The sequence below is a fragment of the Felis catus genome, chromosome D4, assembly GCF_018350175.1.
Source record: "Felis catus isolate Fca126 chromosome D4, F.catus_Fca126_mat1.0, whole genome shotgun sequence".
Taxonomy (NCBI): domain Eukaryota; kingdom Metazoa; phylum Chordata; class Mammalia; order Carnivora; family Felidae; genus Felis; species Felis catus.
In genome coordinates this window covers 31,937,957-31,956,040 of record NC_058380.1, presented here as the reverse complement: position 1 = coordinate 31,956,040, position 18,084 = coordinate 31,937,957, and the positions used below count along the sequence as shown (strand labels likewise).

The 18,084-nt window shown below is 35.7% G+C and overlaps 1 protein-coding gene across 11 annotated transcripts in view; it reads right to left on the bottom strand.

Annotated features, from left to right (window-relative positions):
* Positions 1-1,260: 1,260 nt before the first annotated feature.
* The window catches only part of IL33 (interleukin 33), a 38,688-nt gene continuing 21,864 nt past the window's right edge, over positions 1,261-18,084 (bottom strand). For 4 of the 11 annotated variants that reach the window (XM_045043043.1, XM_045043044.1, XM_045043042.1 and 1 more), the window contains 9 exons: positions 16,310-16,366; positions 15,998-16,105; positions 9,009-9,131; positions 8,333-8,464; positions 6,631-6,738; positions 6,269-6,328; positions 5,806-5,856; positions 4,767-4,864; positions 1,261-3,416 (listed from right to left, as the gene is read on the bottom strand). In XM_045043043.1, the coding sequence (XP_044898978.1) occupies positions 3,219-3,416; positions 4,767-4,864; positions 5,806-5,856; positions 6,269-6,328; positions 6,631-6,738; positions 8,333-8,464; positions 9,009-9,131; positions 15,998-16,094 (867 nt within the window). In that variant the 5' untranslated portion in view covers positions 16,095-16,105; positions 16,310-16,366 and the 3' untranslated portion in view covers positions 1,261-3,218. The remainder of the gene's footprint in view (positions 3,417-4,766; positions 4,865-5,805; positions 5,857-6,268; positions 6,329-6,630; positions 6,739-8,332; positions 8,465-9,008; positions 9,132-15,997; positions 16,106-16,309; positions 16,367-18,084) is intronic. The other 7 variants (XM_045043045.1, XM_045043047.1, XM_045043046.1 and 4 more) reach the window with 4 other exon arrangements.

Genomic DNA, 18,084 nt, shown 5'->3' with positions numbered 1-18,084 from the left:
AAATTGTACATGTTTTAAGTTCCATGTGGACAAGGAGCATAGTTTAGTTTTTTTTTGGGGGGGGGAGGTGCTTTCACACTACCTAGCAAAGTCCAATAGGCATGACATGTATTAAGGGAGCAACTGCTAGAGGACAAGACTTCTGGGCTGTATAGGTCATTGTATGATGGGGATGGGGGAGGAATTTTGAGTACCCTTGTTTAAGATTTTTCCATCCATCATGCAATTTCTCAGCATGAGGCATAAAGGTTGAAATTGTTTTTATTTTTTGGCTTTTTTTTTTTTTGCAGATGTGGTGGTTATAATTCAGTTTTTTAAGATTTTAATCAAGCTGTTGCATTCTTTTTTAAAAAAATGTTTATTCATTTTTGAAAGAAAGAGAGAGAGAGAGAGAGAGAGAGAGATGCCACAAGTGGTTAAGGGGCAGAGAGGGAGACACAGAATCTGAAGTAGGCTCCAGGCTCTGAGCTGTCAGCACATAGTCCAATATAGGACTTGAACCCATGACAGCGAGATCATGACCTGAACTGAAGCTGGATGCTTAACTGACTGAGCCACCCAGGCACCCCGTCAAGCTGTTGCATTCTAATTAAATTAGCAATTATTTTTTCAAATTCCCTGAATCTTAACTCTTCATTTTTTTTCCAATTCTAAGTCATATTACTTATTCAAATAAAGTTTTCTTGACAGTATTTCAAGGTATCCAATAAATACATAAAAATCTAATGAATATAAATAAAATGAGGGAAAAGTAAGTTTTGGCATAATTGTTATTCTGATACAATGAAATGGAAAAATTCCTTCCAGTTATGTCTGTGTTATCGACCATCAAAACACATGAAAGTAAGTGACAAAAGACCATCACACATTTAAATATTTTAAATAATACTCAGTATAGTAATGGTACAAAGTATTTTTTAGAAAAGGAGAATTGAACATGAAAAGTAAGATAACCAGGTTGAAAGATACCTAAATGATCAGAGGTCAGGTTAAATCTCCTTTGGCAGGTGTATGTTGGCTGTTTGATTTGGGGTAAAAGTCACCAAATAGCTCATCTGTGCTGGCCAGTATGATGGGCACTGGGAATATAAAGGTGTAAAAGACACAATCCCTTTTCTGGAATATCTTAATTTTGAATGACCAAGAACATCAGACAAATGACCTACTTCATATACCAACATTGGTGGAGTAAAGTGTACTTACTTTCACTTAAAAACTTCAGAATATTGAGTCATTTTATGATAAAAACGTGGCCTCACAGACTTTTGAAAAATGCAATTTATTCAAGAACTTAAACAATTTAATAGATATATCTGGTTACTTAAAAACAATAATTTTAAGTATATCATAGAGATGCATATGATTAACATTTAGTGTTTTTCAGAGCGGATGATATAGATTCTGCGTTTATTTTTGTCTCCATAATAAAATTGGCAATGAAAGCATAAGAGACTCTTAAAAACTGAGAACAAACTGAGGGTTGATGGGGGGTGGGAGGGAGGGAGGGTGGGTGATGGGTATTGAGGAGGGCACCTTTTGGGATGAGCACTGGGTGTTGTATGGAAACCAATTTGACAATAAACTTCATACATTGAAAAAAAAAGAAACTTGAAACAATATACAAAAAAATAATAAAATTGGCAATGTAATGAAAGATTTATTATTGTTTATAATTGCTTACCCTCACACAGTAATTCTCAGCCTTTTTAATCTTATGTTCCACCAGCATTATAATCTAATAGATCTCAACAATTAAAAATTAAAAAGCCTACACTTTCAGAAAAAGTTGCATTTTATAAGTATTGTCATTAGTTTTATCATTTACTGTCAGTGTTAAGCCTAGGAAAAATTATAGTAGAATTAAGGCCTTAAAATCAGCAAAACCATTCCTTTAGTAGTTGAAAAATCTTATTATATGGTTGAGTATGAATTTTATTACCTTAGTAATGTAAAATGCAAAGATATTTAATAAAAAAATATTGCTCTTTAATAGGCTTATATGAAATTCTACAACATCAGATAGATGAAGTAAAATAAAGATGGCATCCAGATAGCAGGTGATTTGTAATGAAGCTCAGGAGTCACAAAAGGTATATCAAGAACACATTTGGTCAAAAGAATAAAGAAGTAATAAAAGTCAAACAAATATGCCATAATAAGTAGGGTAATCGGAAAGCTGGACAAGAAAAACATTTGTATACATGGGAAGAAAGTATTAGAAGAAATTTTGTCCAGGGTGATATGTATATCAAAAGTCATAGATCCCTGGAGAATAGGGTCAGAAGGACATTGTATACTACAAACATCAGGAAGAGTCAGTTATTGAAATTGTGATGTTAATCCTGTGTCCTATCTAGGCTTTAGTAGATTAGAGGATTTCTGAATTCACTGTGGTACTTGGATCCCATGGTACTTGGATGTCCTAAAATAAGTTGTGTCTCAGTGCTTTTAAAAAAACGTTTTAATTTGTTGGATATTCCTAATGATTTCAATTATATGTCTGAACTAAAATTTATTTCATTTCCTAATATAAGAATGTTTTGCTTAAACTTAACTAAGTCTATAAAAAATCAGCAGTTTACAAACAATTAGAGGTAAAATTATTTACTTTCTAAATACTGGATTTATTTTTCTTAATGTTTTGACTGTCTTTGTCATTTCATATATTTATATTATCTGCCTACCTATGTAGGTAGGTATCTGAAGTTTTGGACATCTTCAAACAAATTTGGTGTTTTATTCCAGTTGTGAAATGGTCAGTCCAAATAGATTTGGTTGTCTTTTCACCAATAGCTTTAGTGTTTGAACTCATTGTTTGGAACCAGGGAAAATTATGTCTTTATGTAGCTCTTTAAAATGGATCCCTGTCTAAAATGAGACTTGGATTAAGGCCCTTGCTTCTCCCCAGAGGTCTCAGCTCTAAATATGAAGTTCTTTCTGTACTGAAAGTAGAAAAAAATTAAAGTTCAGGTTGTACCTCTTCTGAGGTCTCTTTAGCAATACCCTATTGAATATGTAATGATACAGAAGGAAATAAAATGCAGAAATGAAAGACCATAAAAAAGTATTTACACATAATGAGAAAAACATTCCATAGCATACTAAGTACCCTCCATTTCCCTTGAATGTTACCTCTTTCTTTATTTCTTGATCATTTCTCCAGTGGTAGCTATTTGAGTTATCCAACACAAGATCCACAGCTTTCCATAACATTAAGTTTAAGAGAGTTTAAATATGATATTCTCTGTACTAAAATACTCAGTTTGATCCTCTACTTTAATTAGAGCAAGGTGGTTATCCTTTACTCCTATAAACACTCCAGGGTCATTCTTACATTCAAATGAAACACATTTGGAAGACTTCCTATGAAGGCGGAAGAAGGCCTGGTCTGGCAATGGTTTTTTACATTTTTGTAGCTGAGGAAACAAGAAAGAAAGCAATCAGTATGTGAGTGGGAAATCCATAGTCAACCTCACCTTCCTGTGTTAGAAACTAAAGAGAAATAATTATAACTTGGTATTTCTAGCAAGGCTACTTACTAAGTAGGGGATGGGAATGGGGTAGGAAGAAGCTAGTAGAGGGCTGAAGTGGGGCGGATTTAATTTAATTTACTGATGGTCTACATACTTTGAGATACTTTGTAGCTTAGAATGACTGGATTTGGATACAGCAGCTCAGGATTTGTGCCCCACTTTTGCCATGTACTATCTCTGAGTCCTGTGCACATTGCTTTACCTCTCAAGCCTCAATTTTTTAGCCTAATCTGTTTTCTACATGTGAGTGATATAAATGATTATTATTTCAGGCCAGTAAGTGTTGGGAATGGTTTGTTATACAGTAATATCTGACAAAAACAATAATTCCATCATAGAATTACTACAAGAATTAAAGGAGACTGCTTGTAAAACATTTAGCATGGTATTTGGCATATAATAGAGTTCTGTATGGGTTAGCTCTTACTACTGAGTAATTATATATGCCAAACACTGTTATATACATTGAGGAGCATTTGTTAAGGAAGATGTGGGGTACCATCCAGTGTTTATGTTAATACCTTACATGGCTGTATTACTTAGATTTATAATTTTGTATTTATGTAATTTGTCATCTATATTATACTCTTATGTTTTCTTCCTGGTCTCCATCTTTGGCTTGTTTGTTCCTCAAAATGTTTATAACTCTTCATCATGACCAATATTATACTAACATTTACTAACTGAAAAAGACTGAGTAGTGAATCCTATGATTAGAATGTAGATTATTATTTATAATGATAATTGTAAATCTTGGCAGATGGAAATATTTATGACTTTCCCTTTAGCAGGCTTGGAGTGTAAAATTACTTTTGCATTTGCCTAAGAAAACTATTTTATTAAGAAATGCTTCCTGGAAAAACAAAGTAGTTCCTAAAGCTGAGTAGATAGAATTTCAGATCATTCTACATAGTAGCACTTTTCAAACTTTAATGCACATATGAGTCTCCTGGAGATTTGTTAAAACACTGATTCACATTCAGTTCTGAGGAAGCCTGAAATTCTGCATTTCTAACAAATTCGCAGCTGATTCTGCACTACTGGCAGAGCCCAGACTTTCAGTAGCAAGGCTATACATGCCATTTCCCTCCCTTCCCTATTCCAGAAGCAAGTTATTAGTAGTAACTGTGTTTTATGTACAATAGCAGAAACAAAACTTTTTCCTTGAACTGTGCCAAACACCCAAATCTGCACAAAAGAGTGGAGTCAATTATAAGTGCATATTTCTATTACCTCCACAGAGTGTTCTTTGTTATTGGCATGCAGCAGGAAGTCTTTGTCTTTTGTAGGACTCAGATTTACCAATAACGTATGGCCATCATCAGCATCACCTTGCAATTAAAAAAATATGTAAATTAAAAATAATAAATTAATTTAAAAATCTAAATTATAAAGCTAAGAATTGAACAAGTAAGTTCAATTTAATGAAATGAATTTAACACCTAGGAAAAGAATCCAAGATGTGATGTAAAATAAATGCTTCATTAACCAACATGTCTTATAGAAGTGTTTGTACCCAAATGAAACTAAAAAGTCACCGGATAATTTGGGGGTAATGTTAAGCTCCTAAAGAGTCATTGGACAATTTGGGGGTATTTTTAAGCTCCTTAGTTTTCTTATTTGGTTTCTAATTGTAGAATTATGACTCTATTGGTTATTTGTCTGGGTGTCAGCTTCCCTGTCTCCATGTAAAGCCACTGATAGTTTTCCTTCAATATCCCAACTACTCTCCTTGTGTAATAGAACATTTCCCAGTCTGTTTTCTTGTAACTAAGTGTAGCAATGTGACTAAGTTTTGACCAATGTGAGGTGAATGGAAGTGTCACATGCAACTTCAAGGTTTTGTCCTTAAAGGGAAAGATAATTCATGCATCTGTCTTCCACTGTCCTGCTGATTGGGCATTGCTGAGGTAGCAAGTAATCTTGAACCATGTAGATGTTGGCAGAGTGACAAAGAGAGAAGGATCCTGGTCCCCGGACAACTTGTTAAGCAGCACTGCCATTCTCGTCCTGGCTAAGATAGAAATGAAGTTTTGTGTAGCTTAAACCACTATTATTCTGGATCTTTTTTAAATGTTAACCTTCATCCTAGTTATTAAACTGCAAATGGATGGGATGGAATAAATCCTCTAAGAATCTAAGAGATAACCATGAATGTGGGCTGGAGAGAATCTTCTGAGACTGCCTTCCTTTTTTATGGGGCATTTTTGGATTTGTCCTTGCCCCAAATTCAAGAATTCAAGTACTACAGCTACCTAGTCTTCCAAATTACCTGTTTCACGTGAGGGAGATTGGAAATCATAATAACGGAATAACACCTTATCTGAAAGAGAATGCATAAAATCCCTTCAGTGAGATACAATTTTATCAAAATGTTTCAGTTTTAACAAATACATAACGTCAGACAATATCCTCTTTTATTATACATCAATTAAAGAAAGTTTGTGATTTTAAGGAAGGTCTCAAAAATGTATGAATATGCTCTGATGAATTCTCTAACACAGTTATTATTAAAATATTTAACAAATTGTCCATAACACTGGTATATTCTCTTATTTGAGATTGTACTTTGGTGATATTGATAGGACTGGAAAGATATAGCAGGTAATTAGCAGTAGCAAATATATGTGGTCTGTTCATCCATTTTTTTAAAGTTTATTTTGAGAGAGAGAGAGCACATGTTGGGGAGGGGCAGAAAGAGAGAGAGAGAGAAAGAGAGAGAATCCCAAGCTGACCTGTGCTGTCAGTGTAGAGCCTGACATGGGGCTCAATCCCATGAGCGCTGAGATCATGACCTAAGCCGAAACCAAGAGTTGGATGCTTAACTGACTGAGCCACCCAGGAATCCCTCTTCCATCTTTCACAACAGATACCGCTTCTCAATATCAGCATCCTTTCCTATTAAATCCTCACTAAGCTTCTGAATTCTCTTCAACTTAGTGATATTTAGGCATGTCCGCCAATGTATTGGAGTTAGCACACAGTATGAAATCTATGTGTCATGTCTGAAGTAATACATTATTTATGGCTTGGTAAATTTATTTTTTTACTTTACTAGTCATCATTATATCGTTATAGACAAAAGGAAATAGTCTACCTTTCTCTTGGTCTTTTCCCAAGTCTTCTACATAGATCTCATAACTTCCATCCTCAAAAACGAAAGTAATAGATTGATCATTGTATGTGCTCAGGGAAGCAGAATATTCTGTAACAAGTGAAAAGCTTGCCATTAAAAATTCAAAATATCTTGTTCCCATGAACAATCCTCAGCAATTAAAAAAAAACCACTTTGTTTAAGGTTTTTGTTTTTGTTTTCCCAATTTGAGCTGTACTTTGTCCACCATTGTTGGATAGATAAAAGCCTTTGGTGCAAGCTTAACATAGCTCAAAGGCGGAGGTATGTCGCTTGAATGGGATTAAAGATGCTGGTCTCCTTCATGAGGACTATAGGAGGTCATGTTAGTGTGCTTATGGGAGGATTTGATGGTGAGAAGTAAGCTGGAAAAGTGACAGACTTTGCCGGCTTCCTTGTTTCTTATGGTCAAGGGGACTGTGGACAAGAAGGGACTGTATTTTGAGAGACATGGTTAAATGAATACCCATCTGTAAGGTGTGGAGACCCATTCTGTCTTCTGGCTAAATAACAGAGACATTTACAGCAGCACTCTCAACTTTTAAAACAATGTCCCAGCACACATAGAAAATGATAGTATTTCTATGGCACGCTGGGGTAAACTGGTGTAGAATTAGGACCTATGTTGGTCCTTGAAGAAAAAAAATCATTACATTTTCTTTATATTATAGAATTGTGCTAAGAGAAATAATATACAAAATAGAAGAATGTTAAATATTGAATGTGTATATGAATTTCTGAAGTAAAATTATTTAAGTCTTTATTTAAGTTTTAGTTAGTTAACATACAATGCAATATTGGGTTCAGGAGTAGAATTCAGTGATTCATCACTTACAATACCCAATGCTCTTCACAAGTGCCCTCCTTAGTACCCATCACTCATCTAGACCATTTCACACCCACCTCTCTCCATCAACCCACAGTTTGTTGTCTATTATTAAGAGTTTCTTGTGGTTTGTTTCCCTTTCTTCTCTTACCCCCTATGTTCATCTGTTTTATTTCTTAAATTCCACATATGAGTAAAGTCATATGGTTTTTGTCTTTCTTTTATTGACTTATTTTGCTTAGCATAAATTCTTAATGAGAAACTTCAGTATGTTTCTGGAAACTTAAGATATTTATATCAGGAGTTATGCTTGAAATGGCAATATGCCATTCCTGGTCAAGTTTTCTTAATGATCTCCTCATTTCTTGATAGTTACCATCAACTTGGGGTTTACTTGCACAAGTAGGTGATACAACCTAAAACCAATTTAGCAACTATTTAAAATGTTTATGAGCTGAAATTATATCTTAAAAATATAATAGTTCTTCATTTTCTTTCATTGTCAAAATGTTGACATTTGGGGATGAAATGTGTTTTTTTTTTTTTTTCCCTGAAGGATTAAGTATTTTCCCCAGGAATAATGTATATGGGATTCCAACCCATGACAAGCATTTCAAAATAATGATGGAGGGCTAACTATAGAATGCACATATATTGTTAGAGCAGCTACACTGTGACTAGTTTGGATACCACTAAATGGGTACAATGACAGCAAATGGACAGAAGTTTCTGTTACACAAGTAGGCATGGACTTGAAGCTGTTTCCTGAAGTGGCACTTGCCATGGTCCTGTGTCTTACCTCCCTCCTCACACCCACACCATGCCCATCACCAGGCATACCTTGGATACTTGGAACATCAGTTGTTCCAAAGCATTTCTGGACCATAGGCACACCAAAGGCTAAGCCCTCCACAGGCCGTTCCAGCTGCTGATGACGGGCAGTGAATACTAGATGTTCTTTATACTTTCCAGCTGTAGGATAAGGAGTGGATTGTCAGTACCCACTCTGCCCAAACCCCTTACCCCCACTTTGAGGATTCTGAGTCAAAGCTGCTTGCTGACAGTGATGACTGACCCCAGGGCTTTAGCCACCCCACAGTCTGAAGGGATCAATATTTCCTGGCACACTTATACCACAGTAGGGTACACTCATTGGAGTCCAGATGGGAGAAAACTAGTGACCCATGGTCTCAACACCCAAAAAAAAAAAAAACAACTGCTATTAACATTTTAGTTTAATACCTTTAAATGAAAAAAAATGTAAAATACTGTAAATATATTTATAATTTAATATCCTCTGTTTTCACTTATTATGATATGACTATTTCTACCATGCTATAAAACTCTTTATATGTCCTTTTGAAAATGGCTAGAAAATAGTTCAGCATCCTTACTATTTTTCAGAAGGAAAATTTGGTCGAGGGAAAAAATTATATAACTAAGATGTGGTAAATGAAGGCTAATAGATGCCTATTACTATATTGAAAAATTACCAGGAAATGTAGTTTCCCCTTACCTCTTCTTGTTGAATGTCTTTTGGTGGTTTCTTTCTTAAAATAACAGGCTGTCTTTTTTATAAGGCCAGAACGTAGCTGCATAAAGTACATTTGGCAAACTTCTTCAGCCTTCTGCTGGGATTCTAAACAATTGAAAAATTTTGATACTGTTTCATTCCATCCATATTTATCTTTTTACAAACCCTGAGCATAGCAGTCCACGAAAGCAACTAAAGATCCACAGTATCTTATCAGAAAGCTTGGGGTCAATTGTGTTTCAAAATTCAGTTTTTTATTTAAAAAAAATTTTAATGTTTATTTTTGAAGGATAGAGAGGCAGAGCATGAGCAGGGGAAGAGCAGAGAGAAAAGGAGACACAGATTCTGAAGCAGTCTCCAGGCTCTGAGCTGTCAGCCCAGGACCTGACATGGGGCTCAAACTCACAAACCATGAGATTATGACCTGAGCCGAAGTCAGACGCTTAACCGACTGAACCACCTAGGTGCCCCCAAATTCAGAGTTTTTTTTTAGATTTTAGAGTTGTCAGGTAGAGTATATGCTGTATATATGTAGTACTCCCAGCAGGGACTAGGGCAGCACTCATAACCAAATATTAATTCATGATTTAAAGTGAAATATAGGAAAATGCATATAAAGTGAAATAAATAAAGACTTCATGTTGGTTCAGGTCAGGATTTGTCACATGAGTTCAGATTGTATTTTATTACCAAATGAGTTATGAAAAATTTTAGGTCCTTAGAAAAAAAATTTGGTTTTCAGAATTCCATATAAGGGAGTGTGGATCTACATCAAGCATATATCAATCTTTGCCTAACTTTTGTGATCACATGAAATCTATAATCTTCTTTTACTTATCTAGAATACACTTTTAATAATTTTAGAAGAATGGCTATAGTCTCTAGAGGTTATTGATATTAAAAATAAGTGACCCATGTCTTCAAGCTTTTTTCCTTTATTTTCTTCTAAGAGTTTCATGTCTAACATTTAAGTCTTTAATCCATTTCAGGTCAGTTTTTGTGAGTTCTTTTACATGCGGATACCCAGTTTTCCCAACACCATTTATTGAAGAGACCATCTTTTCTCCTTTGAGTATTTTTTTGCTCCCTTCTCAAATGTTAGCATGTCTACAGTGGGCCAAGCACTGTGCTAGTAATTTTACTTACTGTTTCATTTAATCCTTTACAATAATATTACAAGGAAGTTATTCTCTTCATTTTCCAAATGATGATCAGAGGCTCTGAAAACTCTTAAGAGGACTCTGATACTTATCAGCAGGAGGAATTAGTGAGTCATGAAAAAATATGAATGACAAATTTGGCTTTTGCTGGTTATTTTTTAAGCAGTAAAGGGAATCCCCCCACAACACACACACACACACACACACACACACACAGCTCCAGGGCACAGCTCTTCACTTTCCTGATATTTCTCTTTCTTTTATTTTATCTTAGAATTAGGGGCAGATTCTTGTCTGATTTGTTGCAATGAAAGAATAGCTATTGGTTTTCCCAGAGGCCAAACTGTGTTTCCAAGAGTGCATGCTGTGAACCTTTGGAAGACATCAAGTTACCTTTATGAGGAGTCTGGGAAAGACAAGCTGGTGGACTCTGGGTCTCTCTAAGGAGATACTCTATTTGGATTAGAAGACAGTTGTTGGTTTCATTCACCCATTCCAAACGAAAACAAAACCAAAGAGCAACTCAGCTGCTATTTATATCCACATCTCAACACTAGATTAGTGTGATCTTGGCCAAGCATCTTAACCTCATTGGTCCTTGGGTCATGTGCCAAATCTGTCTCAGAAAATTGCTAAGAGGTTTAGGTGAAATGACTAAGTAAAGCCCAGTTCCTGGCCCATCATGGATTTTCAAACACACTTGCCCAAGGTTACAGATCTGGTGAGAAGTTGTAACTCAAGTATGTCTAACATCAAAGCTACTCTTTCCATCCACTTCCATCTAAGAAAATGCTACACTGCAATTTTAGGAACTAACATAATACAAATCCAAATTAAGTCAAAGTAAAAAATTTAATCACCTATTTAGTAATTCTTTCATTTAGTCAAAGAAAAAGTCTCAAATAAAAAATTAAATTTTCTACTTGCAAATTCATAAAAGGTTTTTCAGAGTCAAATGGAAAAGAAAGTTGTAACACTTGAGTCATGGCATCTCAACTTTTAGTGTTTTGGTAAATGAATTATCAAGCAATTTGTATCAATACAGCCAAATTTCAATTATTCAGTGATTCAGAAAATGAAAATTATGATTTTAGGATCCATTCTATGATATATATTTTTTAATGTTTGCTTATTTATTTTGAGAGAGAGAGAGAGTGAGTGGGAGAGGGGCAGAAAGAGAGAAGGAGAGGGAGAATCCCAAGTAGTCTCCATACTCAGCTTGGTGCCCAATGTGGGGCTTGATCTCATGAAACATGAGATCATTATTGAGCTAAAATCAAGAGTCAGACACTTAACAGACTGAGCCACCCAGGCACCCCTCCTCCTTTTAATTCTCTAGAAGATTTGTCTTCCTGATATACTTTTGAAAGTTAAGTAAACTTTTGTAACTTACTATTTTGAATTATCTATATCTTACCTCCAATTCAGATGGGCATCTGCCTTTAGGTATCTTCCACACTCTGAATGGGGCAAGACCACTTAATTATACTAACATCTACATTGGAACTCCCTAACATTGCATCAAATTTATAAATATCAACTGTAGTATCACATTTACGTAATGCTTTTACAATTGCAAGGATAATTTATAAACCTATGCCAATGCCAGCATTGAACTTAGTTTCCTGACGACTAATTTAATAAAATACTTTATTAAATGTTTCACATTGTCTCTCCAGAACTAAAAGGCATAAGATGATACTGAAGGCATGCTCATTCTTTACATGCTTATCTTTATGTTATCTTCAGAATCCCATTGGACATAACTGACAGGCATGTCTAACATTGAGAGTGGACCCTGTAGGGAGCAGGATGTGGGTCTTGGGTAGTTAGAAGTAACAGTCATGACATTGAGGAAGTATTATGGGTGTAGAATAGAGGAGCTAAAGATATTGATGTAGAGGCTATCATCTAGTGGGACAAACACTAATATAATTTATTGAGGGGTGACTACATTTGAAATATTGAAGATGGAGCACCTGGGTGGCTCAGTCTGTTAAGCATCTGACTTCAGCTCAGGTCATGATCTCACCATTCGTGGGTTTGAGCCCCGCATCCGGCTCTGTGCTGAGAGCTCAGAGCCTGCTTCAGATTCTGTTTCCTTCTCTCTCTGCCCCTCCCCTGCTCATGCTGTCTCTGTCTCTCTCTCTCCCTCTCCTTCTCTCTCTCTCTCACAAAATAAACTTAAAAAATTCTTTGAAGTATTGAAGATAATTTACATTAGGAGAATTTGTAAGAAGGTATACTTTCGTGTTCAGGGCAGCTGAAAGTATGGTTGTGAGGGTTGTGTTCTCAGACGGGAAGCACAAAGCTGGCATGGCCTTGGGGACTCTGTGGGAGAGAGTTCTCTGCTGGGGTCAAAAGGCCAACTCAAGCTTATGTAAGGGCTGTTGCCACTTCCTATGTCTCTATCCTGCCTGATGTATGAGGGCAGTGTCTCAGATGGTTTTTAAAGAAATTCTCATAAGTAATTTCATCATAGCAACATGATGAAATCCTTCACGCATTTCTGGTGAGTAAATGGGAAGGGGCTTGGAAATCTTTCTGTACTTCTGTCACTAAGAGAGCCAGACTATGGCTGACAGGAACTACGTAAGTGAATCACTCATCTTTCATTTCTTCCCGAAACACCTATTTCACCAAAGTCTCTCCTCACTGCTTACTACCCTTGATTTATCTGTGGCATTTGACTTTGGCAACCACATCCTTCTCTGAAACTCTTTCTTTTCTTGTTGTCATGTCACCAGTCTTCTTATGTTCTCCTTTTTTCTCTCTGATCATCCATCTCTGCTTCTTTGTTGGTTTTCTCCTTGTTTGACTGCTTCTAAAATATTGGTGTTCCTCAAAATTTGTCCTTTGCCTTTCCTCTCACTCTAGACTTTCTTTCTGGGCAAGCCTACTCCAATGACATCTTTTTATACACTGATGACTCCCCAAACTGTAATTGTCCCTTAGTTCTGTCTCCTGAGTTTCCTATCTGTTGCTCTTTCTTCACAGGGTATTTTGACTTAAGTTATCCTACAGCATCTCTGTGTCTATCTATGTAGAGCCACCAGAATTCTAGACATCTCTACCTGGATGACCAATACCTACTCCAAATTCAAATATACTCATAAAAAAATCAACCCTTCGTTATCTTTTTCTACCCAAAATATATTCCTCCTGAAATCCTATCTTGAAAAACAGTACCACTTTCTACCATTGTCTGCTCATTCTTAAATCATCCTGAAAGCTGAGAATCATCTATTTTTCCATCTCTGTCCATGCCTCAATTTATGTGGTCTGTCATTAAATCTTATTGATTTCACTTTCTGAATGTATCTGAAATTTAGTTCTTCCTTCCTATTCTGTTGTTTTAGGTTAGGCCCTCATCATCAGTCCCCTAGATGAATGCAGTGGACTTCTAACCCATTTTTGTTTCTATTCTTGCCCCTTCACTCTATATGCCACCATCAATGTGATTGATCTCTCTAAAATAAAAATATCCAGTGCCTGGGTGGCTCAGTTGGTTGAGCATCTGACTCTTGATTTCAGCTCAGGTTATGATCCCAGGGTTGTGGGATCATCATGCTCCACATTGAGCATGGAGCCTGCTTGAGATTCTCTCTCTCTCTCTCTCTCTCTCTCTCTCTCTGTCTCCCTCCTCTGCTCATGCACCCTCCTTCTGCCTCCCTCCTCTGCTCATGCACTCTCTCTACCTTAAAAAAAAATCTTGCTATTCCCCAATTAAATGTTTTCAATGGTTTCTTACTGTCCATAGGATAAAGTTGAGCTCCATCACTGTAACAGAAGATATTCCATGGACATAACTCAAATTAAAGGGGGTGACCTCTACTCGCTTCTATTGCCAATTATTGCCATGTAGGGATATGGACCCAGTGTTGCTAGATTTTCAGATTTTTCAAGATATGGAGATTTTTATGCACAATCTTCTAATTTTTAAATGTTTCCTCAATTAAAAAACAACAATATACTGTTCAGGCCAGATAAAATACTTCTGCTGGATGGATCTGTCCCATGGCTCTCATACTGTGACTGGTGGCTAGATTCACTAGGAAGCTGGATTGTCAGGACAGAGAAAGTGTTGATGAATGTAGGGGAGAAGAAGTAGCAGAGGAAAATGGCCTGACTCTACAAGTAGTTTCCTTGAAACTAAGAAGGAAATGAGTTTGGGGAGGGGCTTTTCTCTAGCTCATTAAGTCCTGTATCTTATTGGTACTAGGGATGAAATACTTTAGTGGTGACCAAACTCATATGGAACCTGATTGTATGTATACCTCTAGCCGATAGATATTGAGTTTTCTGGCTTTGTGATTGTATCAGATCCTGCTAGTCCAAAGGAGAAGGAACAAAAATGAGCTTTCTTGCTTTGTTGCTTGGAGGCTCAAAGCAGTTAATTTAGAAAAATAAGATACAATATTACTTGCACCTTGAGTTTTGAGAAGTGCACCTGCCACACACTTTATAGATATCTGTTGAAATTTTATCCGACAGTGTCTAAATAATGAAAATCTTAGTGTTAAACTGAGCAATATTATTGGAAAAGAAGATCTGTTAAGGGACAATAAGAATAATGTGCTGTATTCCAAAGCCATATACATGATTTGGGGATTATCTTTATCATGTTTCTCTAAATGGTATAAGTAAGCTGTTAGGGCCACTGCACCCTTAAAGGAGAGGCTACATTTTAATTTTTGCATCAATGCCAGCAACTCTGGCATAAACTCCAGCCTGCTCCTCCACTCTAGTATCTATAAAGTGGCCACATCTCCTGGTGTACAAAGAAAACACATTCTTTATTAAGAGGACATAGAGTCAGTTCCACTGAGTCACTGTTTCTACACAGAGAGTTTTGATTCAGACACAAATAAAAGGATTAACTTAACTGCGATTTTCTGGCCATTCAGAAACTACAATTAAATTAATGTTTTCCTTGGTTACTAAAAACAGCATGGGTGGGCCACAGCTTTAGGGAAGACAGAAAACGATATTCTTTACCACTGCTCTCTTCTAGCCTTAACGATGTTCAAAGAGATGAAGAGAACAAAGAACAAAGATATGCTAGTCCCCACTATCATTCCTCATCCTCTATTTTCTCTCCAGTCTTGCCAGACTTCTATTAACTTTCTTTGGTGTTACCTCTTTTGTATGAAAAACATGAGTGTAAATTTGCATAATGCTTTCCTATGATGATTTTCAGGATCAAAGATATTAGCTCTTTCATCTTAAAACTATGGCTACTACCTGCCTTTACTTACCCTTCAATTTATGCCAATTCCTTTGAGTTTTCAATTGGATAGACTTGAGCATCATTTGATCAACTCCGCTTTATTTGGGGCATGTATTATTCAAATATCTTCACTTATTATTCTCTCCCTTATCAGAAGTTGCAAGTCAAGACCACAGTACACCAAAGGTGTTTTATACATAAATAAATGTTTGTTGAATGAAAGAAAATCAGTTTAAAATTTTATTGATCTGGGAAAAAGATTTTGGGTTAGGTAGAAAGAGGTGTGGGTAGAAAGAAGGGATTGATATTAAGGGTTATTCATGTTTATCACTATTAGCAGGTTTCAATTACCTAAACCATTCTTGTCCTGGTATGTATCAAATAAGCAAAAGTTGGCTATATATAGTTTGTCTAAAACCAAAGACTGCTGTATTACAAACTTATGAGCCATCCTTCCTAATTTCAGCTCTTGTATTCTTAGTAGCTTTTGGCAAGATATCATGTATGAACATCAGAATCATAAAGATTTGATAACAGATGAATATAGTGTGTAAAACAATCATAAATGCTTAAGTTCTTACTTCCCAACTTGGGAGATTTTACCAAAGCCTTGCCTGCTGAGCTGTTCATCTTTGCTGGGGAGATTTTGGTGGTTGAATACTCCATTTTCGTCTTCATTTTTCAGGCTTCTGTAGGTTAAAATGTAATATTAGTTCAATTGTCTCAAATGAAAATAAACAGAAACAACTGTGGCAAACTCAATATTAATAACAGCCACATAAGGAAAGTAATTATTTCAATAATATTTGAACATAGTTTTCTGAAAATATATCTATATTGGAATATAGTCAGAGGTCAAAAAGAACTGCAAAGAAATCTTAAACTTTACTTACTGAGCTTTTTGTTGGTGGTATTACTGATTTTGGAATTCTGAAGCAGTTTTTTCTATACTAGAGTATAGAACAAATAAGTAGATATGTTAATGTTACAGGATTTTTACCGCAGGGGAAAGGAGATACAAATATAAAATATAAGAAGCCAAAGGGAAATCTCTGTTGTGTTAAATCTGAATCAGCAGTATCAGTATGCCCATCTTAGTTTCTAAACAGTTTTTACACTAAAAGGAACCAGGACTCTAATTATGGGTTGGGAATATAGAAGTGAATATGGAATATTCAGTAATGCCAAAAAGCCATGTGTCATTCAAAAATTTGTGAGGCTGTGTCAAAAGGACACAGGAGTCCCCTTAAAGGGTTTCCCACTGGCCAAATTTGGCATAATCTGAGCATCAAAAAGAAAAATGAAGGTAATTTACTATAAAGCATTTAATGTAAAAAGAAACCCACCAGTCTTGCATTTCTCAAGAATGAATGAATGAGGGATTTATTCATTATAGAAAGAATGGTAGAATTAGAAAAACAACAGTCTTGTAGCCCCCAATTTAATACTTGATTCAGGCAAGGATCATCAATGGTTGCTGCATCTTGACTATCAAACTGGGTGGCAATATCTTACTGAAAGAATATTGTGTTCTCTATTATAAATTGCAGAAAAACTCAAATTCTTTCAGTAAGGTACCACAGACTGGCTTCATTATCAAGGTAAGGCAGTGGTGCTGTGATTTGTGGAGAGAGCAGCATTTCTCCAGCTTTAAATTCTCCCTTATATTGCCTGAAACTCTGCTAATAGTTATTTCTACTTGTATTAAGCATTGCCCTCTTTTTCCTAGATTACAAAAAAAAAATCAGTTTATTCCAGGAGTGGTTATTATTTAAATCCCTTAGAAATTTTACATGAATCTGTTCTTCTAGCGGGGTAAGGAATGAGCATTGGGTTTCTGAATTAGAGGACTCCTTGGAAGATAAAGTTCATACAACTTTGTTTTTGTCTCTGGACTTCACATAGGTTGAAATTCCATTGTTTTTGTTGTTGTTATTGTTTAGATGGATAACATTACATGCAACCATCTTATTTACACTGGGTTTCATGAGCAAAATTCTTCAATGGTAAGAACACTTAGAAGCAGAGAATCTTTGATATCATTTTCCTGAGCCCCTAAAACAATGGATGAGTAGGCTAAGACTGAAAGATTAAATGGCTTGCCCAGGATCACAAAAGAAAAACTGGGACCAGAATCTAGTTTCCTGATTTCCTTCTTTATGCCAGAGTTTCCCACCCTATCTCCTCTCTTCCTCCTCCAAATGTAAGAAGAAAATAATCAAAACTGGGAATTTAGTTTCAAATGCTTAGCCAGTTGTCCAACTTCTTTGAAAATAATAAATTTCTAAATATTGTAGTTAATTTGTAATCATAACATGTGGAATAGTTTGGTATTATTGTAGTTAAATTTTAAATTTATAGAAAATAGTTCAAATAATACCTTGCACACAGTAGGTGTGCAGACAATACTGATAAAATGAAAATTATAACACTCGTTTTTAAGTTTGTTTCCTTTTTTATCCAAGCATCCTTACATTCCAGGAAAAAAAACTACTCCTGGATGGACATAAAAAAAATAAAACCCAAAACAAACTGTTTCAAATAAATGTAGGAAATGTCCCTATTTATATTCCACCTCTTGTGAAGTCAGAACCACATTACCAGAGTGAAGAGGTAAGCAGTCTTTCATTGAAGATTCATAGGTACTTTAGTTTAATTATTTTGGGTA